We start from the raw sequence: 21,063 nt of genomic DNA, 5'->3' as shown, positions 1-21,063 counted from the left end.
TCAAGGGGAAAAAAAAATATAAGGCAGCCCACAAAAATTTATGAGTGCCTGCATTTCCTCTGCTTGAGACATAACAAGTGAAGCACTGTCTAAGTGCAAAATACACAAGAGAAATGACTGCAGAGTAAGATCTCTGCAAGGAAAATAATTCCCAAGTGCTGATTTCCAGCCCTGAAGAGGTTAATATATTTCCTAACTCCAATCAGAAATGCATAAAACAGCACATACTTTGCACCTTAGCCATTGGAATTTTAGTTTATCATAGATAAAAAGCAGGGAAAAGGTTAATTCAGGCAACCCCTTTGAACCAGCATTTTCAGTTCCCTTTTCACCTACTTGAAACCTCAAGACTAATGCAAAGAGGTGAAAAAACCCCAAACCTAAACTCGACTGAGTGGGTCTGCAAGTGCATTTTACTGGATGGAGCTGCCTGTAGATATATCAGCTGCACAAAGAAGTGTCACTACTGAAAAAACAGATAAAACACCAACACAACCCTAAAAAATAACTAAATAACTATAAGGGAAACTCCGGGCTGGATTTGGTTGGGTGCTTGCAGTGGTGTGGGGTCAGGCTGGGGGGAAGCAGAGCACCCCCATTTCACCCTGGAAACTGGAATAGAGCTGCAGTGGTGTGGGGTCAGGCTGGGGGGAAGCAGAGCACCCCCATTTCACCCTGGAAACTGGAATAGAGCTGCAGTGGTGTGGGGTCAGGCTGGGGGGAAGCAGAGCACCCCCATTTCAGTGTGGAAACTGGAATAGAGCTGCAGTGGTGTGGGGTCAGGCTGGGGGAAGCAGAGCACCCCCATTTCAGTGTGGTAATTAGAATAGAGCTGCAGTGGTGTGGGTCAGGCTGGGGGAACAGAGCACCCCCATTTCACCCTGGAAACTGGAATAGAGCTGCAGTCGTATGGGGTCAGGCTGGGGGAGCAGCAGAGCACCCCCATTTCAGTGTGGAAACTGGAATAGAGCTGCAGTGGTGTGGGGTCAGGGTGGGGGAGCAGAGCACCCCCATTTCACCCTGGAAACTGGAATAGAGCTGCAGTGGTGTGGGTCAGGCTGGGGGAGCAGCAGAGCACCCCCATTTCACCCTGGAAACTGGAATAGAGCTGCAGTCGTATGGGGTCAGGCTGGGGGAGCAGCAGAGCACCCCCATTTCATCCTGGAAACTGGAATAGAGCTGCAGTGGTGTGGGGTCAGGCTGGGGGAGCAGCAGAGCACCCCCATTTCAGTGTGGAAATTGGAATAGAGCTGCAGTGGTGTGGGGTCAGGCTGGGGAAGCAGCAGCCCAGCCCCAGCTCGGGGCTACCGGCACAGGCTGCGGGCCAGCCCCGGTGCCTGTAAACATCCCCACCGCCTTTATTGGCAATTACTGCTGAAGGTCACACATCAGCAGCGGGCCTAAATTCCAGGAAAAAAAAGCTCTTCTTATGTAACTGCTGCCTGAATGTTGGCAGGTGCCCAGCGGAACAGCTCACTGCAATGTGGCTGGGAGGGGAAAAAGGAATATAAAAAAAAAAAAAGCAAAGTAGGCCATCTCACAGCGCGATCGGCATCCTGCGCGTGCCACCTGCAGGTCAGCACCAACGGGGCCCGGCCTGGCAGGCCACCAGAGATCCATGGCTTCTCCAGGACGGGTGTGCTTCAGTAGCCAGGACTCGCTCTGCAGGTGGAAACCGGGCCACGGTGTCCCCAGAGGGCAGCCCTGGCCGGAGAGGATGGGCAGGAAGGTCCTGTCCCAGCGCCCCGGCAGGAGCAGAGGGAGCCGCGCTGGGCTGGCCTGGAGCACAGGGAGCCCACGGTGCAGCTCAGCATGCAACGGCAGGGAATCTGCATTTGCATCACGCCTGCGCTTCTCAGTGGGCTGAGGATTGCATTAACAGCAAATTAAGCCGTCGTGTCTAATTACAAGCAGGGTTTAGTTCTTGCTGTTGTGTGAAGATTCACACTTGGTGGCACCCGGGAAGAATTCACCTCGGCCCTGAAGCTCTTCCCTGAGACAGCAGCACAGGCTCCATCAGGAGCAGGATTAGAGCAGCTCCAGCCCAGGAAGGAGGCCACCAACAGAGACTCAGCCCAAGGGCTTTTCAGGACAATGTCCTGCCTTGGGGTTTTGGCTTTATCACCTGAGACACCTGCACAGAGCCCATGTCAAACACACCCTGCTGAGCCCTTCAGCTCCTGCTCCCACCCCATGCTCCAGGAGAGGCAAAGAGCAGCCACAGCACAGCCCAAAGGCCAAGCTCTGCACTCACACCTCCCCAAAACCAGGAGAGAACCAACACAACCCCAAAACCAGGAGAGAACCAACACAACCCCCCAAAACCACGAGAGAGAACCAACACAACCCCAAAACCAGGAGAGAACCAACACAACCCCCCAAAACCACGAGAGAGAACCAACACAACCCCCAAAACCAGGAGAGAGAACCAACACAACCCCCCAAAACCAGGAGAGAACCAACACAACCCCCAAAACCAGGAGAGAACCAACACAACCCCAAAACCAGGAGAGAACCAACACAACCCCCAAAACCAGGAGAGAGAACCAACACAGCCCCAAAACCAGGAGAGAGAACCAACACAACCCCCAAAACCAGGAGAGAACCAACACAACCCCAAAACCAGGAGAGAACCAACACAACCCCCCAAAACCAGGAGAGAACCAACACAACCCCAAAACCAGGAGAGAACCAACACAACCCCCCAAAACCAGGAGAGAACCAACACAACCGTGGTGCCAGTGTGGTGGGACACAGTTCCTCACGGTTTGGGTTTTCTATCAATGCTCCACTACTCCTCCTTGGAAAAGTGCAGCTCCCTCCCGTCCCTCCTTTCCAGCACAAAGGGAATTACACATAAACCCTCAATGAAAGTGTGAGTTAGGACAACAGCACCACCTCTGCTGTTCCCTTCCACTCCACTTCTCCAGCACCCAAAGCCCTCCAGCTTAGCCCAAAATTGTCTGGGGCTGGTGCCAACCCCACACTCAGGGCATTTCCTACCATTGGGTGAATTCCAGCATTATTCACCCACTTCCACTCCCTCCTTCACTCACAAAAACATTAAAGAGGGCCTGTCATGACTTTCTATCAAGACTTCTGCTAACAAACACATGGATCTCCTGGCATTTTCAATGGCCTTTGGGACCCACTGCTCGCTGGGATTACCTTGCAGGACACCACTAAGATAACTCAACCTACATAAAAAACCACCATGAAATCATGCCATCAACAGTTACTTCAGTGGAGCTCCCCCCGAGGGAACGAGGAGGATTTCAGCTATCAAAACAATTAAAGTGAGCACAGTTTTGACAGAAAAGCAAGCTAATGATTTTACTAATAATGCAGAGTTTTGTATTCTTTGCCCTAAATGTTTACAGTTTCCAGGGCTGACCGGGGGGGAAAAGGAAACCAGAAAACCCCAGGATTTCTGAGACTTGCCAGTGGTTCCAGCTCCACCGGAATCCCCTTCCCTATGCAGCCAGTGCTCAGTGCTGATGGTTATACACACACCTGCTCCTTCCCTGCACTTGCTCCATTAAGGAGCAATAAAATTCCTCCTTTGCAGCCTCCAGACCAAATCCTAAATTGCTCTGCACGCTCTGGCTGATTTACTGCAGGCAAAGACAGCACATCACAGCCAGAAACCAAAGGGGAAAGAGTTTCACATTATGACTTAATTTGCAATTAAACCATTCAACTTTCTCTCTGAAGTTTCTCCAAGCTAAAATTATACATATACACAAGTGCTATTCTGGGAAGCTGCAGCAGCACATCATCCAAAGGACCTGGCCTGGTGGAAACATTTCTGTGCTACAGGTTAACTTCTGGAAACCAGAGCAGGCTGCTGGTGTGTATGCCCCAGGTTAAAAGGGAAAAAAACCTGGGTTTACTAACAAAAACGACAAAAAAAAAGAGAAACAGACAGCAGAGCACCTCTGTAATGCCAGAAGTGTGTGTGGAGCTTGGAGACACACCTGAGATCTCAGCCCAGCACAGCTCAGAGGTGATGGCAGGACAGTAAATGAACTTGTGCAACAAGAAATTTGTCTTTCAGGTCAAAATCAGACTCTGGGCAGAAAGTAGTGATGGAAAAGCAGTTTCTTAGGGAAGGGAGCTTCAGCTCCAGCCCTAAAAGCCCCCCCGAACAGAAAATATCCTCCAGGCCAGCTCTGGGTATGTGCACAGTATTTGTCCACTTTAGTGACAAATAGTTTGGCTTTCAAATCCACTTCACCAGGCAAGGTCCCCAAATATTTCATTTTCAGAATGAAGTTTACCCAGTGAATTCAGGTGATTAACATCAAAATTAACAAGTCACACTGTAATTTTTTTCTGTAGATTTCATGACCTACTCCACTAAATAAAGGTCAGAAATGCTTTAGACATTTTAAGTGGTTGAGCTTTGTTCCAAATAAAAGGCTGGCTTGGGAGAGAACACAGGAAACAAAGCACCGAGAGGAAAATATTTCTTTTTTCCGTGGTATTTCAGTAAAATAAGGTGCCAGTCAATCACTTTCTCAGTATTATACATTTATGCAAATTCCACACCCACACCAGGGTTTTTTTTGAGCTGATGAGGAAGTTGCACAGCAGAGGCAGCTCAGCTCCCTCCACCCTGCGCTGCTGCCCCGACCAGACACTCAGCTTGTCAGAGCCCTTGGAAAGCTCCACGTCAGTTAAACTCCCAAGTTTTCCCTCAAAGAGGGTTTTTCACCCAGAAAGAGCTTCCCAAGTCACCGATTCCTCAGGGTTACACACCAACCATCCCCTGGCCTCGCTCCCAAAGCCCACTGAGGCACAGCAAGGGCACTGCAGTGCTCTCCCGGGCTGCAGGACTGTCACTTTCCCTTTTTGGGAAAAGCAGCAGCACAATTTCTGCACAAGGACCTTCCTCAGTCCCACCTGCCCCCACCTTCCTCCAGCTCCTGCACGGACACCACTAAAGCTCATTATTTAGCTTTCTAAATAAGGAGAAATAACCCCTTCACATATGACTCAGGAATGGTGGCCAAGGGCTAAATGCTGACTGCATAGAGCAGTTCATCCTCCAGATCTGATCCTAAACCTCCCAGGATCTACCCTACCAAAAATGATATGATAACTCCATCTGGATTAATACTCCAAGAAATGACATATGGAATTAGTTACGGTAACTATTCCCAGGATAGACACACAGCAGACTGAAAACTCCACTAATTCACTGACACAGGCACACAAATCAGAACGCTCAGGGCTGCAGACACACGACAGATCACAGGGCTACTGGTAAAACAAACACCATAGAAACAACACTGGAGAAAAGAAATAAAATTAAAACCTCAGCATTATCCAATTCAATGGTAATCTGCCAGGAAAGAAAGAAGGGGAAGAATTGAAAGCAAGGATTAGTAAGAGAAATGAAAACATAAATTTCATGTAAGGATCTTATACATCATTTAACACTTTAACGCTGCAATCCAACATTATTTCTGCAGGGGGCACGAGGAACATCTGCCAGCGCCGGGTTAGGGAACAGACGCTGCTGGGAATGCTGCGCCAGGCAGCTTGGGAGGCAGGATGTACCCTGGCTTTGTTCCTGTGCCAGGGACAAACCTTGTGGGCTGGCTGACCCAGAGCCAAGGACTTCACCCTTGGGCACGGGAGTGTCACGAGCCCTGAGCAGCAGCAGCACAGGGGCTGCATTTCCACTCTGGGAGGAAAAATGGAGCTTTCCAAAGCGAGTCCTGCAGAGCTGAGGCGAGTCAGCTGGTAGGCACCCGGAGAGACGTGCATGAATGACATGTTTCAGCACAGTGAAAAACTTGGGTCTAGCCTACACTGGCAGTGTAGTGCAGTTTTGTGCCTATTAAATACTCCACAGTATGCTCCCCGTCACTGAGCCATCCTGAGCGCGTGCCAAGCGAGGAGTCTTCAGCAATATGGAAAAATTTGAGCCTTCCCACAGGCTCCTGTACATCTGCGCTCTGCCCACGGGTTCTGCTCGCTGCTGAGGAGCCCCAGCTGTGGGAGCCAGCCCTGGGTGACAGGAGCACGCCCCGTGTCCCCCTGCACTGCCCACCCTCCGCAGGGACACGGGCCAGCGGGGTGAGGTGATCTGTGGGCTGGCAGGGTCAGCAGGAGAGGAGGAGCCCATCCTGATGTAAGTCAGGTTGTCCCAGAGAGCACCACGTGCAGCTGCAGCACAACCACAGGTGCTGGACATGGGTGTGGAGGGACAGGACAGGGACTGACAGCCCTGCACTGCTGGGCTTTACATGTGTTCTCAGGAAGGAATCCTTCCCTGTCAAGGTGGGGAGGCCCTGGCACAGGTTGCCCAGAGAGAGGAGGGATGGTGTGGCAGGTACATTCTTTTCTCTTTCAGGATTTTTTCATAGAGGAGCAGAGAGGACAGAAAGAGAAAACAATTTCTATTTCTGCTCCTTGTTTTCCCATGTGGAATGTGTTTGGAGAATTGTTTCCCTGGGGTGATTGCTTGGTTGGGTTCTGGTGAGGATTGTTGGAGCTGATGGCCAATCCAACCCACCTGTGGCTGGGCTCTCAGAGAGGGGCACGAGTTGTGAGGAGTTGGATATGGGAGTTAGAACAAGTAGGTTTGTAGTGTTAGTATCTCCTTTAAACAGTATATTAATGGGTTATAGCATAGTTATAATAAAGAAATCATTCATCCTCTGAGCTGGAGTCACACATCAGCATTTCTCCCCACCAGGCTCACCTGCATTTACAGGTGGGCTGCCCCATCCCTGGAAGGGCTCAAGGCCAGGCTGGGCTATGGAAGGGGTCCTTGCCCAAGGCAGGGAGGGAACTGGGTCATCTTTCAGGTCCCTTCCAAGCCAAGCCTTCCCATGGCTCTGTGAGGTCAGTAAGCTGCTCACAAGGGCGAGCTCTGCACCTCGATGGCTGGAACCACCTCTAGGCAGGGACTCCAGGACTCACAGCGGGGTTTTCACAATATAAAAGGGGCTTTTCCTTCTCTTTTTTTTTTTTTTTTTTTTTTTTTTTTGTTACACTACAGGATGATTTTAAAAACAAAAGGTGCTGCCTGCCTTTTAGGTGGTGACTAAATTCAGTTTTCTGAGTCACAAGGGAGAATAAATCCCACTGCAGTGCTCACAGCCAGACAGTAAAAGCTGTTCTACTACTACTCACAGTCTATCTGTGAGCAATCAGCTGCTTCTTCCGACTTGGAAATCACTTCACAGGCAGGCATATCCTGACTCCTTATGTAACTGAGCTACTGCTTCAGAAATTAATGCTTCTGCCACACTTTGAAGATATTTTAGCATCTTGTGGGGTTCTCCGTGGTCTGAATGGCGCAAGGTATGTTAACTGCAGCTTCTAGAAATACTGCTTCATCCAAGTTAGCTGAATGAAGTCTAAGAAACTCCTAGAAATTAATTTCCATTTTGGAAAGCCTCTCAGTGGCAAATTACGTTTAAGCAAAACGCTCAAAGCTGTGATTGGGGTTTCACTGGTGTCTAGTATATACAATATGCATCACACACTGCTTTTATTACTGAAGGTGACCTTGGACAGTGGCTCCTGGCTGTTTTAACAGGAGAGGACACACTGGTCTGCTAGAGAAGTGCAAAATGTGATCTATGGTTACACGGAGTCTGTTACAGCCCCAGTGCTGAACACAGGAAATACCAGCACCCACTGGAGGATCACCAGTCCCACTCCTGTCCCAGGAGCAGACTGGCCACAGCCAGCCCCTTCCAGCTGGGGTGTCTCAGAGAAGGGACCTTGAGGAGAGGACAGAAGGTGATGCCCCAGCACAGGGCATCGAGCTGCAGGACGGTCGCTGTCCTCTGTCCACTTGGGCACAGGACCATGTGCTCCAAGCTGGCACCTGCAGCTGTGCCCTTCCCTGCTCCCTCCCCACCCCGCAGGGATGTGCTGCTTTCCTGCAGCTGGCCAGGGAACTCCCTCCAGCCCGTGAATTCCCTCAAAGCCACTGCTGCTGCACAAGGAGACAGTCCCAGGCAGCAGCAGAGCAGCAGCTGGAGCTGGGCTGGGCTGGCAGCACTGGAAGAGCCTTCCTGGCAGGGCAGGGAGCACAGCCCTGGCCATCCCTACCCTGAGGGCATTTTCCTGGGAGTCTCCTCTCCCTGGCACTGCCTGTGCTGCCAGGGTGTGCTGGGAGCAGCCCACACGTGCACACCGCCGTGTGCCAGGCTGCCACTGCTCCCTCCCCAGAGCCCTGGCGCCACGTCCTGCTCCTGCCTCCCGGTGACACTCCCAGCTGGCCAGGATGCTGCAGGTTCCTCTGCCTGTGGAGCATCTCCCTCCCTGGCAGCTGCTACAGACGATTCCTGCTGCTCCGAAACTCTGATCTCTCAAGTTTTTGCCCTTTTTGCTGTAAACTGAGCATGAGGCAACAGCTCCAAACCCATCTGTGGGGGAGAACTGGACTGAGACACCACCTGCTCCTGGGCACGGCCTCCCAGCGGCAGCGAGAGCCCTGGCACATCACAGCTTCCCCATGCCCACTCCCAGCTGCTGCCCAGCCCCTTCACTGCAGGCTGTGCTCCTCTGCACCACTGCGTGGCATGGGAAGAACCTCAGCTGATCAGAATTCCAGCAGGATCTCCCAGTCCCAGTCTCAGCTGACTGTAACCACTTCTAGAAACAAACAGATGGGTGCAAACACACTCTCCTGATGGAAAGAAAGAATAGTTCTGTACCTACAGGAAAATGCTCCTCTCAAACCAGTCGAGAGTTGTATGTAGGAAAGGGGAAGAAGAAACATGGGTGGGTGTGCAGAGTTTCCATCTATAAACCACAACCAGATTACTCAGTTGTACACAAATTCAAATTAACTACAAAACACCCTCTTGTTGCAAGGTTACATGACCTGAAGAGTTACCTAGACCCGGGAAGCAGATAAAGATATTACAGCCTTCAGAAAAAGGTAACAAAATTGATATTTTAGAGTGCCAGAAACTGCAGGGATTAGACTTAAACTTGCCAGTCTCAAGAAGAAAAGCACCACAAACAAGCTTAAGTTCAAATATGATTTGAAAGGTATTAGTTGAGTAAAAATGTTTTGTCCCTGCTCCAGCCTAGAAGTGTTTACACATACAAAACAGCTTGAAAAAGCAGGAGTTTTATTTTCCTTTACTGAATAAAGCCAGTGTTTAAGAGAATGATGGACTGTACCTTACCTTTTCTCCATAGCCTCTATCTTTGGTCATCATTTCCCTGAGCGTCTGTAATACCTTAATGCACAGTTTCTCCTCATTCTCCTCCAGCAGCTGCTTTGTGTGCTTAATTAACCTGAAAAAAGCCATCCATCATGCTAGTGCAAATATTCTAAAAATGGGGTAAGATTTATGTGCTTATCTTCACTGGTTTATGCTGCAAACAAGGTTTACCATCATACTGTTACACAACCATTTTGGAGCCCTCTCTCCAGAGCAACACCTGACAGCTACCAGGGAGAGCTGTGGGCAGGAAAAGAGCCAAAAAATCCCTCTGGCTGCAGGCAGCAAGGAGTCAGTGGGATCCAGGAGCCGAGGGTCCTCCAGAACAACCAGTTAACAGTGAGAAATCTATTCCACTCAGTAAAAACAGACGGAGAGCCCTGGAGGGCACAATCCCAAATCCATCCCAGCCAGCACTTGGGACTAACTCAGTGCCCAGCTTCCACAACCTCTGTACAGAGCCCACCCCTCCAGGAGGTGATGGGAGAAGCTGGATTTGCTGTGAATTGCCCTCTAAATGACCTTGTAATCTTCCCCTTTCCTTCCCTCTAGCCGTGGTGATGCTCATGACAACAGCTGATCCTGAGGTATTCACCCAGCACCTCAGGAACATTCCTGGGGTGAAGGCACGTATCAAGAACTGGATCAGATCAAAATGTAACTCATTTATACAATTGCCCAGGACATTTGCATCCTGCAGCAAACAGGCATTTTTAAGCATTAGTTGGGAGAACATATCAACCAGCTTTCCCCTTTCTCACAAGCAGATTTTCTTCCCCACCAAGGACAAATTGCCTTGACCATACTACAAAAACCCGATTTTTACAGGTATTTCAGAGGATATCAAGTATTTACCAATCTGGGCAAGAGGGCTCCATTCCACAGGGCACAGGAAGACTGGGAAAAAGCAAAACAAGCCAGACCTCTAAGACAACTTACTTGCAAATGAAACCTCCACTTTCACATTTCCTCCTGGCATCCGTGTTCTCTGGGAAGAGCAGCTCAGGCCTGTGGAGCACATCCACCAGCACTGACAGCTCTGCCTGGACCAGAGGGCGCAGGCGATCCTCCAAGGCTGACACTATGTCCTAGGAAACAGCCAGAGCCAGGTTCAGACAAACATCAACAACACACACATTTAGAGCTGAAGTCGTTTTACTAACGGCGGGTGAGGGACAGGACAATTAGGTCTGTCCTGCCTGAATGAATTAAAGACCTCAGGGTTCGGTCAGGTGAGGTTTCCAGTTTTGCTGTGCCCCTGCAGGGGGCGGGGGGGCTGTGCAGTCACCTGTAGCCTCTCGATGATGTTCCTGTAGTCCCGGGAGGCGGCGAGCACCGAGTCCCTGCGCGCGGCGTTCCGCGCCGTCATCCGCCAGTTCATGGCAGTCTTCTGCACGATGCTGTGGGACTTCAGGAACAGGTTGTTCACCTGGCTGTCCAGGTCCACGGGAATGGCAATCGCTCGGCTTTTGGCTGCAACAAGCCAAATAGTGGGAACTGAGACCCTGAGCCATGACCCAGCTCAAGAACAGGACAAAGGTCCATGCAGTCCCTTCCTTCTACAAACTCTCCTTCCCAGGCTGAGAGGAAACAGCCTCAAGCTGCACCAGGGAAGGTTTAGATTAGACACTGGGACATTAGGACATCAGCAATTTTTTTTTTTCCAGAAAGGGTTGTAAAGCATTAGAAAGGGCTGCCCAGAGAGGTGTTAAAAAACCATTTGTATGTGTCACCTGAGTTTGTGTTTTAGTGGTGACCACAGTGGTGCACTGAGTGCATTTTAAACAGGACAGTTCTCAGTGCCCGTGCAGGGTCAGGCCTGGGCAGGATTATGTTTAGAGGCTTCCACACCTCAGAGCTGTTACTGTTGTTAGAAGTGTGGGAGTAGGAATCTGTTCCTAAACACACACCCCCAACAACTTGTGCTGGCACACGTGGACACACAGCAGCAGAACTTGACCCCAAAGCCAGCACAAGCTACTCTTGTGGACACTGAAAGTGGAGCATATTTATGGGCAGGAGTGGCACTTCCAGCTGCACCAGGGGAGGGTCAGGCCGGACAGCAGGAGGAATTTCTCCGTGGAAAGGGTGGTCAGGCATTGGAACAGTCCAGGGAGGTTTGGACTGCCCATCCCTGGAGGTGTCCAAGGAAGGGCTGGAGGTGGCACTCAGAGCTCTGGGCTGGGGACAAGGTGGGCACCGGGCACAGCGGGGACTCGGTGATCCTGGAGGACTTTCCCAATCTCAGCGATTCCATGAAAACCATCAACAGGACTGCAGGGAGTTGTGAGGTTAGACAGAGAAAGCACTTCAGGTGACCGTGACAACACCCACTGCTGAACCAAGACGATCTGTCAGCATCTATCAAGCCTGGAGTATGAGTTACCCCCAGGTGGCACCTGCAGGACACAAACCCTGCAGGACACTGTCCCTGCGGCAGGACGACACACCAGCAGCCAGCCCTGGATGCTCCAGTCCTGGAGCAGGCAGCTCTGCTCACCCCCTCTCCTTACCTACGTCAGAGAGCACCCGGATGCAGCTCTCCACAGAGGCCTTCTGGCTGGGCATGAGCCAGGTGCAGTGGTACACCCTGAACACCCCCTGCAGCAGCTGCACGAACACGGGCTGCCGAGTCTGCAAGGCAAGCACAGCACAGTCACAGCCTCGCCCCAGAGCAGGGCTGAGCTGGTCCCAGCCCCAGCTGGCACTCTCCAGTCCCTTCCAGCTGGTCTGCAGCACTTGTTGGGCAACTCCCCGTGGTGGAGGGTATCTACCATGGGATCAGCAGCTGGATGGGAAGGGTGGGAACCAGTGCTGGAAGGGAAACATGAAACAGGAGCTTCTGAAGCAGAAAGCCCTGGTAATTGAGGACTGACTAAGCAAAGGAAGTGAGCAGTCACCTTCATCTGTTTTATCAGAGCTATCAGCAACCCTGGCACACAGATTCCTCTTTTAGTGTTGACCAGCAGCTGACTCAAGAGGCCACAGGTAAATGGGGCTTGGCTGTGTGACAGCAGAGCTCCAGAGTTGGAAACTCACCCTTGCCAGCATTATTCGCTGGTATCCAATTCACTGGGAAAGCAACTGTGTGTTATTTGGAACACAGGCAGTGGTTAGTGCAGCTGCTACGGATCAGCCAAAATCAAAGAGTGGTTTTCACCCCTGAATTTCACAAGGTGATCTTCCACTACAGACAGGTGAGCTGCTCCAACACACCCAAGCCCATGAGCTCTGTTCCTTCACCTTTGCAGCTGCCCAACAAGAGTGACCAAAACTCCATTTGGTTTTGTAAAGTGATTACCTAGTAGAACAACATATTACAGCCTGTAGAGGAAAGAGCATTTTGAATATTTCAAGCTGAGAGGGAATACCCTGTGTCCCTGTGCCCACTAGCTATAGAATGCTTCTATCAGCTACAGGAACTACACCACAGTGCAAACACCACAACCGGGAAAAAATACCTCATTTATTCTGGCCAACAGTAAAGCCTGTTTGCAAGAAAAAAGTGGAGTTAGAGTAAAAAGCCAAATATATTAGCTAATTAAATCTATTAGATCAAGTAAATAAAACACCATTACAAAATGCACAGGAGGAGAACCAAAATTCAAGCCCCCAAAATTGCTAAGAAGCAAGTATCCATTATCCTTTCTGGAAATAGGCCAAACACCAAAAACCGTGGCAAACAACAGCATTCACCCAGGGCCCTGAAAATACCTGCATGTTTGGATTTAAACCACCCACGTATTCCTTTTCAGTTCATGTCTCAAGACTTTCTGGTCTTAAAAACCCTTTAAGATGTTTCATTTGCTTAAACAAGGCCAATAAATCAAATAGGAAATTTATTCCACGTCCCTCATCTCTCCTTCTCCACTTGGGAAGGGAAACCTTGGGCAGCAACAACTTTGGAGGCAAACAGGCTGAACAATGTTTGTTAAAGAGAAGCTGTGGGCAGCTGTCCTTTGCCAAGAGATCTGTGTTCTCCTAATTTTATGCAATTTGAACCACATGATGGATGGACAAGGTGTTCCCTGAACTAGCAAGGCTGACTCAGGGCAGGAAGAATTTCAGTCAAACAAGCCCTGACATGAGGGAGCAGGAGGCAAGAGGAGGCTGGCTGGGATGAGAAGGTGCAGCAGGAAGGGCAGGGAGGGACTGAAGGGGCAGAGTGGCCACATCCCTTGCCTACAGAGATCAGCCCACCTGCAGCACCTCAGTGGGGAGGAAATCCCACCTGGAGCAGGGATGGACACCGGGCAGGTGGGACAACAGGCTGTGCTCCTCGTGGGGGAGAATCCCTGGGTATAGACAAGAGTATTGACAGGCAGGAAAAGGGAGAGAAACCACTTTTAACTTGGAGATGCAGAGGAAAGATGAATCTAGGACAAGGCAGATCTATCAACTGAGATGGGAAAAGAGGTGAACCAAGTGACTTCATCTTGCTAGACAGAGGGGGAGATTGAGAAACTAAAGAAAAACTGCTGATATAACATTAACAGATGGCTAAAATGGGATGGCAAGATGTGTATTCAAATGCTGCATCTCAGAGATGACAAGTGAGAGCAGGGCAGCTCGGGTACATGGCACAGAGGGAAGGGCAGAGCCTGGGGACAAGGCCACAGTCTCCATTTCTCACTTCTTTGATGAGCGCTGAAGGTGATGGGCAACAGCAAGCAAAGCCACCCGAGGAGCAAATCAGCTGCTGCACTGCTCACTCAGGTGAGGTCAGAGACAGGCAGGGGTAGGACTGGGTGAGCTTTGAGACCTGGAGATTGCACTGTCAACACCTGCCCTGGGCACTACCAGGTTGCATCAAGTTTCAACAACTGCCCCTCTCAACCTCCTGCCAGAGCTGCCAGACACCTGACCACTCCACCCACACCCTCCCAGAAAGTTATTTATGCATAAAGGACTTTTATCTCTGTGCAAATATAAATATTAGGGCAACATCCTGACTCTGCTGCTCTGCTGTACCAATCTCTGCCTTCTCCCCTTCACAAGTGTTCCAAACTCCTCCTTCATATGTCCCCAACTTCTGAACTAGGCAAAAATCTACTCAGTGAGACACATGACAGCTTCTAGAGTTTTGTTCTGAATATTTTTTTAAGGGCAATTAGAATCTTTCTGTAAAATATTCTGTCCTTAATCAATCACCCTTGCTCCCTCTGTGGTGTCTGTGGCAGGGGGCTGGATGAGATGGGCTTTAAGGTCCCTTCCAACACAAACCATTCTGGGATTCAGTGAGACACAAGAACTCTCTACAAAAGACCTTGGTGGTAGCACAGAGTTGAATCCACTGATGAATTAAAGGGACATTTGAGCTTTTCTAGAAGAACATTTCTACTGTGACCTACGTGTTTTTCCATTCCTACAGCAAAAACAACCAGCCTGGTCACCAAGAACTGCGACGTATTTGCTCCCCTATTACAGCACCCTGTGCTTCCTTTGCACTGTAAACGGCCCCAAAGTGGAATGAACACAAGTGCCCTGGCAGTGCTCGCCCTGCTGTGCCCCCGAGCACTTCCCCACCTGCAGGGTGGTGCTCTGGTCGGAGAAGGGGGAGCTGAAGAAGGTGGTGACGATGCTCATGACGATCTCGGTCACGTACTTCTCCAGGATGGAGTCCGCGTGCTTCCTGTCGCTGGTGTTGTTGCAGGCCTGCAGCACAAACCAGAGCAGGGTCAGGGGCAGCTCACCACGGCAGCTGAGACTGGAGTTCCTCATTTCACATTGTCCTGGTCCCAGTTCAGACACTCTGGGGCTCTGCATCTCCAGCCCACGCCAGAGCAGAGCCGGCGCTGCTCCTGGTTTGGTGCGCTGGCCCAGAGCACGGCTGGGGGAGGGAAAAAACCACAGCGTCTTGGAGGAAGGCAAGAGCAGGATGGGGAGGACTGAGGTGTCATGCTTTCGTATGGGGAAATACTTGGAATCCCAGGCAAAAAGCCATATGGCCAAATAAACACCAAGCCTGGAAAACAATCTGTCCTGACCTGCCAAAAAACGCTGAGCGCTGCTCAGGAAGGAGCTCAGTGAGGCTGGCCAGAATAAGCAGGCCAGGTGGCAGGACAGAAAAGGCACTGGACAAAGGAGCAGGGTGTGGAGCTTCGCTGAGCTTTGGTTTGGGCTCGGATTTTTTTCTTTTCAAAAGGAAAATATGAACGTGTTCCATGGAATATGACTAATGAAATCCACAGGCACAAGGAAAAGGAGGCACATATTTGCAGGAACAGAGTATTCAGGGTACTTATTGCCTTGATGCACTGGAATCTCTTATCCTTACTGCTCTGGAATAAAGAGGTTTTTATGCTTTCTGAATTCAGTTCCTTGGTGCAGATACATTACCCGACAGATGTCAACCAGGAAGTTCTCAAACAGCTTCCACATGTGATTACTGGTGTAAATCTCTTTCATTTCTACTTCTGTGTCCACATAGCAGTGATTCAAGAAGTTGATGTAGGCTATTTTGACCTAAAAGTACAGAAAATAATTCATAATGAATAAGAACCTGAATGGTGGCATGAATGAATATAATGTCACATTAAAAGTGCTACATAGATAATTTGGAATTCTACTTCTTCCTTTCACTTAAACACTGGTGAAATTTAATGCCATGAATAGCAAGACACCATCCAATAAAAAACCACCAGGATTACTGCAGACAAAACGTCAGCATAATAATAATTTCCAGTTCTGCAGAACCATCTGTTCAAGGTTAGCAGCACATCCATAAACCTCTCTGCCTCAAGAACCCTATAAAATAACCAAGTACAGCATCACATTCCCACTTTCAGGGTAAGGAGGAAATATAAAAGGATTTAACTTGACTATCCAGGTTGGCTGGGAGTGCCAACAGCAGCAGCAGGGAAGGACTCATTTCCCAGCTCGCTGCCCACCTGCACCAACCCCCTTGCCAGGCCAGGCCCAGCAGTATCAACCCTCTCTCACCCAAAACCCAGTACATTTCAAACACAAACAGCCCAGTTCTCCTCTAAGCCCTCACCTCAGGTATGCAATCCTCGTGGGTCACCACCCTGACAATGTCATCCAGAGGGAGGAGGGAGTTGCATTTGATTTCTGTGTAGACGTTTTTGCCCTCTGTGCACACGGCCAGCAGCTCCACCAGGTGGATGTGGTACATCAGGGGGCTGTTCTCATCCATCCGGTCCCTCTCCGACCTCATCATCTGCACCAGGGTCTGGAAGGAGGCTCTGTCGTTGTAGAACACCAGCACATCTTCCCCTGCATTCACCAGCTGTGGGGCAAGGAGAACATTCCATCAGCAGAGCCAAGCCTGGCATCCCCCCACAGCATCCCCCTCGCTGGGGGCTGTCCCACTGCTGCTCCCCAGCCCCTCAGGGCAGCTGGGCACTGCCTTCAGGGACAAGGAGGACATTTCCCATTTAACTGACCACTTCTGAACCACTGAGGAAATTCACAGCCAGTCCAGCTGCCTGCTAGCCAGAAGCTGTGCCAAGAAGTTTGTGACTTTCCATTGTGCCTTTCCATTTCACATCTGCCACCCCAGGTGACTTCCTAACGCAGCTGTGGACAGCCCTGTGCTGGTGGAGAGCTGCCCAGGGCACAGGGATGGGAGGACTGCAGGGCTCACTCCTTCCACCCTTCCCAACAAACACCAGCCATTTTCCAAGGCCAGGGAGTGACACGTCGAGTCACTGAAGATTTCCATCAGCTTCACATTTCACACCTGGCTGGCCACAACTTCAGAGCAGCTCAGACCTCCTGGAACTCCAGGAAGGGAAGGAGAGGGAGCAAACTGAGCCCTGGTCCAGGCTGGGCACTGCTGAGCACACAGCTGGAGGGATCCAGGGCTGTCCTCGCACAGGCTTTGGGAAAAACAGCAGGGTAAGATGTAGGAAAAAAACCCCAGGGCAGCTGCTGACCTTGGGGGAGCCCCTTGCTGAGCATCTCACACTCAACCAAGTGTTGAGAAGCTCATGGAGCTGGTTTGGAGCTGAACAACAAAATATGAAAGATTTTAGATCCACCCATCAGGACTGATGCTCAAAAGCCAGACTGGACAAATCTGATCCTGGGGCTCCCCCTGCTGAGGAGGCCAAAACATTCCATCAGATGTGCAGATCTGCCAAACAGATCCCACCCAACACCCCTTAGAGGCATTAATTCACCCTTCTCTTACCGCTCCCTTTTATCCTGGCTCCCCAGTGTCCAGTTACTCACACACCAAAAGCCAACCCTCATCTTCCTCCCCTTCACACTTGAACAGCTGAGTAAGCACATCTTGCTAAGACTGTTTGCAAGGGCTTGGAGAGTCAGGACAAAGGGGGATGGCTTCAAATTGAGAGCAGGTTTAGATGGCAGAAAAAATATGGGTGGTGAGGGCCTGGCACAGTTGCCCAGAGAATCTGGGGCTGCCCCATTCCTGGAAGTGCCCAAGGCCAGACTGGATGGGGCTTGGAGCACCCTGGGATAGTGGAAGGTGATTCTCTGGTGGTTCTAAGATTTCATAAGAAAACTCCCATCAAAATGCTATCATGGTAAAATTCTCCTTCTGCTTTAGTGATCTTGAAATTAAACTACTTCTCTTCAAGCCAATTTTGCTAGACAAAGGCACCCTTGCTTCATAACCCCACCTACAAGCTGCTGGGTACAGGCCTGGGAAGTAACTCGTGCCATTAACAACCAACCCCTCGTTACACCTGTGAGTCAGGAGCTCAGAGAGCTTTTGGTCACAAAAAGCCTGAGCTTCCCGGGAGCTGTAATGCTCTTTTTGCATGGTGAGAGCTGTCAGCTTCTTGGCAGTCCCCGAAGCGAGAGGATCAATTTGTCATGTTCACCAACTGCTATGTGCAAACTTCTGTTCAGACCCTGCAAATCTCTGCAGCTCTCACCTCAGCCATTACCATATCTTGGCATTTCTTAATGAATTTCCCCTCTGCCTTGACGATGGTCTGCAGGAACTTGATGTACTGAACGTTCCTGCCGTGCGTCTCGATGCAGTGGACGAAGTGCTGAACCACGCGCTCGTTGATCTCGCTGCAGAGCTGGAAGTTGTTCATGAAAATGTGCTGCATTGTCACTGCTTCCAGGATCTGATGGAGGGGATGAAAGGGAGCAAAAGATCAGAAAATGAACAACCCACCACATCCCCACTGGGCTTAGGGTAAAGCCAACACTCCTGCAAGCACAGGGCTGAAGGGAACTTTGCTGAGGACCTCAGCTTTCAACACCACTGCTCCTATCTCAGCCTATTTTTCACTCCACTTCAGCCTCTTGAACTTTCTACATTGAAACTGCCCTAAACAAACGTCTTGCCAACTTTTGAGGCTTTAGAATGAAAACAAAACGTGACCTCTTCAACCAGTCTTGCAACAGAATAGCCCCAGAGGTATCACCAAGGACAATTCAGTCCCTTCTCTTGCTAGAACAAAAAAATAAATCATGGCCTGAGGTTATCCTTACCCCCGGGTTAAGGAACAGGTTTATGTGCTTGTGCAGCAAGGCCTGGTTCTGTTGGTTCCCAGCACAGAAGTTCTGCAGGAACTCGTGTGCAAGCTTCATTATCTCCTGCATCCTCGTGTCTTCAGCCTGGCATTGCATGACAAAGAAGAAGGGGTTAAAAAGAATCCAAAGGTTCACCTTGAGGTGAGCACAGGATGAGCCACAGCTCCAGCAAGGGAGCTGTCACGTCTCTCACACCCTGAAGGAAAACAAACCTCCACCCAGTTCACAGACGTTTGGGATGAGCTGGGCCAGCTCCACGCTTCCAAAGAGCGTCAAAAATAAAGGCCATAATAGAAATTACAGTAGTTTACTCTCTAAAAGTGCCTATTCCACAGCCAGGCCTGCCAGCAACGTGCTTTAGTCACTTCTGCTCCTCTGAACATCCCAGCCCCTTGGCCAAACCACACATCATCACCTCGGGGCTGCCCAGGAAAGCTGCCACGTCCACTGCAGCGCCTTCCCGCAGCCACGTTCGGGGAAGCTCGTGGCAAAGCAGGGATGGAAAGTTGCCGTTGCACCAGCTCAGCCCCATTTTCTTTACTGGAACCTCCACGCTCCTCGCAGCCCTCCAAGCACCGCTGAGGAACCGGTGCCCTTCCTCTGACGTCAGCGTGGATTCCCAACCCGCCGGTGGCAGGAGCTGCACGTTGGAAAATTACTGTCTGCTTTTACTTTAAGGAATTTCGTATCTTTCCAAGGGTGAAACCCCTTCCACACTGCCTGTCTGATGCACATTCACATGCAGGGGAAAGAAAGGTGATGAGGAGGTGCTGAAGGACGTTTCTGCTGCCAATTTTTTAGCAAAATATGACGCAACAAACCACGAGAATGAACATTAATCAAAGCTACTGTGTAGAATTACTGGTTCTCAGAAACCTGATGAGTTTGGAACAGAGGACGGCAGAGTGACCAGGAAAATGTGAAGAGGTGCCTCACCTCTGTACTGATAAATACCTGTCACCTGTAACTAAGGAGCAGCCAATGCGATGATGACCTTGGGGTGTGCTGTGTCAGCACAGCCTGGTGCTCTGCAGGCTCACAGGCACAACCCAGGCCCAGTGGGTCCAACCTGCACAGCTGCCAAGTGTTAGCCCTGATTAGGCTGATTAGGAGCACCACACCTCACCTGGAGAGCCAGTGGGTATTCATTCACCTCTAAGGGGGAGTTTAGGACTCTATAGCTGGGGGGGTCCTGTATCTACTGCTCATAAAAGCCCTGGGGGACCAGGCACCCTCGCTTCCCCCCTTGCTCCCAGGATGGTGCTCACACAGCTGACTCACAACGAGGGTCTTGCTTCCACCAACACAGCTTAGCCTCAAGGCAGCACCTGCCTCACATGAAAAGCTCAGAGCTGAGCCTTAATTCTGAAGTACAATGCGTGAATATTTCTTCAGGCAATCTACATAGTCACAGGCTTCAGATAAAGAGAGTTTGTCTGAGCTCCTTATGTCTGAGAGTGGGTATTCTACAGACTATGAGGCTACACAAACCAGCCTCTGTGCATCCAATCTACAGGGAGGAGGTTCAGGAAGATTCAGAGGAGGTATGAAAAGCCTGTCAACGTGACACAAAGCCCCACCTTCTCGTAAGGGATCTGCAGCAGCTCCAGCACCACGGCGTGAGCTCCCATGTTCCTCAGGAGTCGCTGCTGCTGCTTCCTGCTCTTCCTCACCGAGGCCCCCTCCTGCACGCAGAGCTTGCTGAGCCGCAGCAGGATCTGCAGGAGACACTGGCCTCAGAGCCCCAACTCTGGCTTTTCTTCCAGAGAACGCCAGGTCCCAGAGAGCAGCAACAGGGACCAACTCATCTGCACGGAGCAGAGCGGCTCCAGGCAGCCCCTCGTGGCCCAGGCTCCATCCGTGGCATCTGACTAGGGCTGCTGGACTTGGATGATCCTTGTGGGTCCCTTCCACCTCAGGACACTGAACAATTCTGAGACTCTATGCTCCTGCAGAACTCAGCCATGTCAAGTGAACCCAACATCAAGCTCCACAGCAGAGCCACAGACACACCTTCAGCTCACACCACACCAGCACCACAGCACGTTCTTCACCTGGTATTTTCTACATTAAATTTCAACAGCACAGTGGCTTTGAGTGCAAGGTACTCAGGACAGGGCAAATTAAATGGCTTCTCCCCTTGCTTACTGCCTTTGTAGTCCTTAACAATAAAAATATTGTGTTGCCATTGAAACAGCAGCAAACGTCGTGCTTCTCACTAATCCATTCTTAAGGAAAGAATACACACATCGTGCTTATTCTATCCTGGCTTCTCATTCAAGTTGGGATTTGTTATTACTCAGCAAATAGTTTCCACAATGGCAGAATGACTCAGACTTTCCTGGGTGCCTCCCTCTGACTGCAGCTCTCCAGAGCT

At 50.5% G+C, this 21,063-nt stretch overlaps 1 protein-coding gene and 1 long non-coding RNA gene across 15 annotated transcripts in view; one reads left to right on the top strand and one right to left on the bottom strand.

Annotated features, from left to right (window-relative positions):
* LOC137480927 (uncharacterized) overlaps nt 1-21,063 on the top strand; it is a 448,694-nt gene that overhangs the window by 256,571 nt on the left and 171,060 nt on the right. The gene's annotated exons all lie outside the window — the stretch shown is intronic.
* Nucleotides 1-21,063, bottom strand: part of ITPR1 (inositol 1,4,5-trisphosphate receptor type 1) — a 162,845-nt gene that overhangs the window by 66,658 nt on the left and 75,124 nt on the right. For 10 of the 13 annotated variants that reach the window (XM_068202353.1, XM_068202356.1, XM_068202354.1 and 7 more), the window contains 11 exons: nt 20,267-20,404; nt 18,645-18,770; nt 18,074-18,274; nt 16,204-16,455; nt 15,546-15,671; nt 14,733-14,861; nt 11,720-11,840; nt 10,495-10,679; nt 10,146-10,294; nt 9,168-9,279; nt 5,321-5,347 (listed from right to left, as the gene is read on the bottom strand). In XM_068202353.1, the coding sequence (XP_068058454.1) occupies nt 5,321-5,347; nt 9,168-9,279; nt 10,146-10,294; nt 10,495-10,679; nt 11,720-11,840; nt 14,733-14,861; nt 15,546-15,671; nt 16,204-16,455; nt 18,074-18,274; nt 18,645-18,770; nt 20,267-20,404 (1,566 nt within the window). The remainder of the gene's footprint in view (nt 1-5,320; nt 5,348-9,167; nt 9,280-10,145; nt 10,295-10,494; nt 10,680-11,719; nt 11,841-14,732; nt 14,862-15,545; nt 15,672-16,203; nt 16,456-18,073; nt 18,275-18,644; nt 18,771-20,266; nt 20,405-21,063) is intronic. The other 3 variants (XM_068202358.1, XM_068202359.1, XM_068202360.1) reach the window with 1 other exon arrangement.

Source organism: Anomalospiza imberbis, chromosome 11 (genome assembly GCF_031753505.1).
Source record: "Anomalospiza imberbis isolate Cuckoo-Finch-1a 21T00152 chromosome 11, ASM3175350v1, whole genome shotgun sequence".
Classification (NCBI taxonomy): Eukaryota; Metazoa; Chordata; class Aves; order Passeriformes; family Viduidae; genus Anomalospiza; species Anomalospiza imberbis.
The sequence above is the reverse complement of the archived record's forward strand: the minus strand, read 5'-3'. Positions and strand labels throughout refer to the sequence as shown.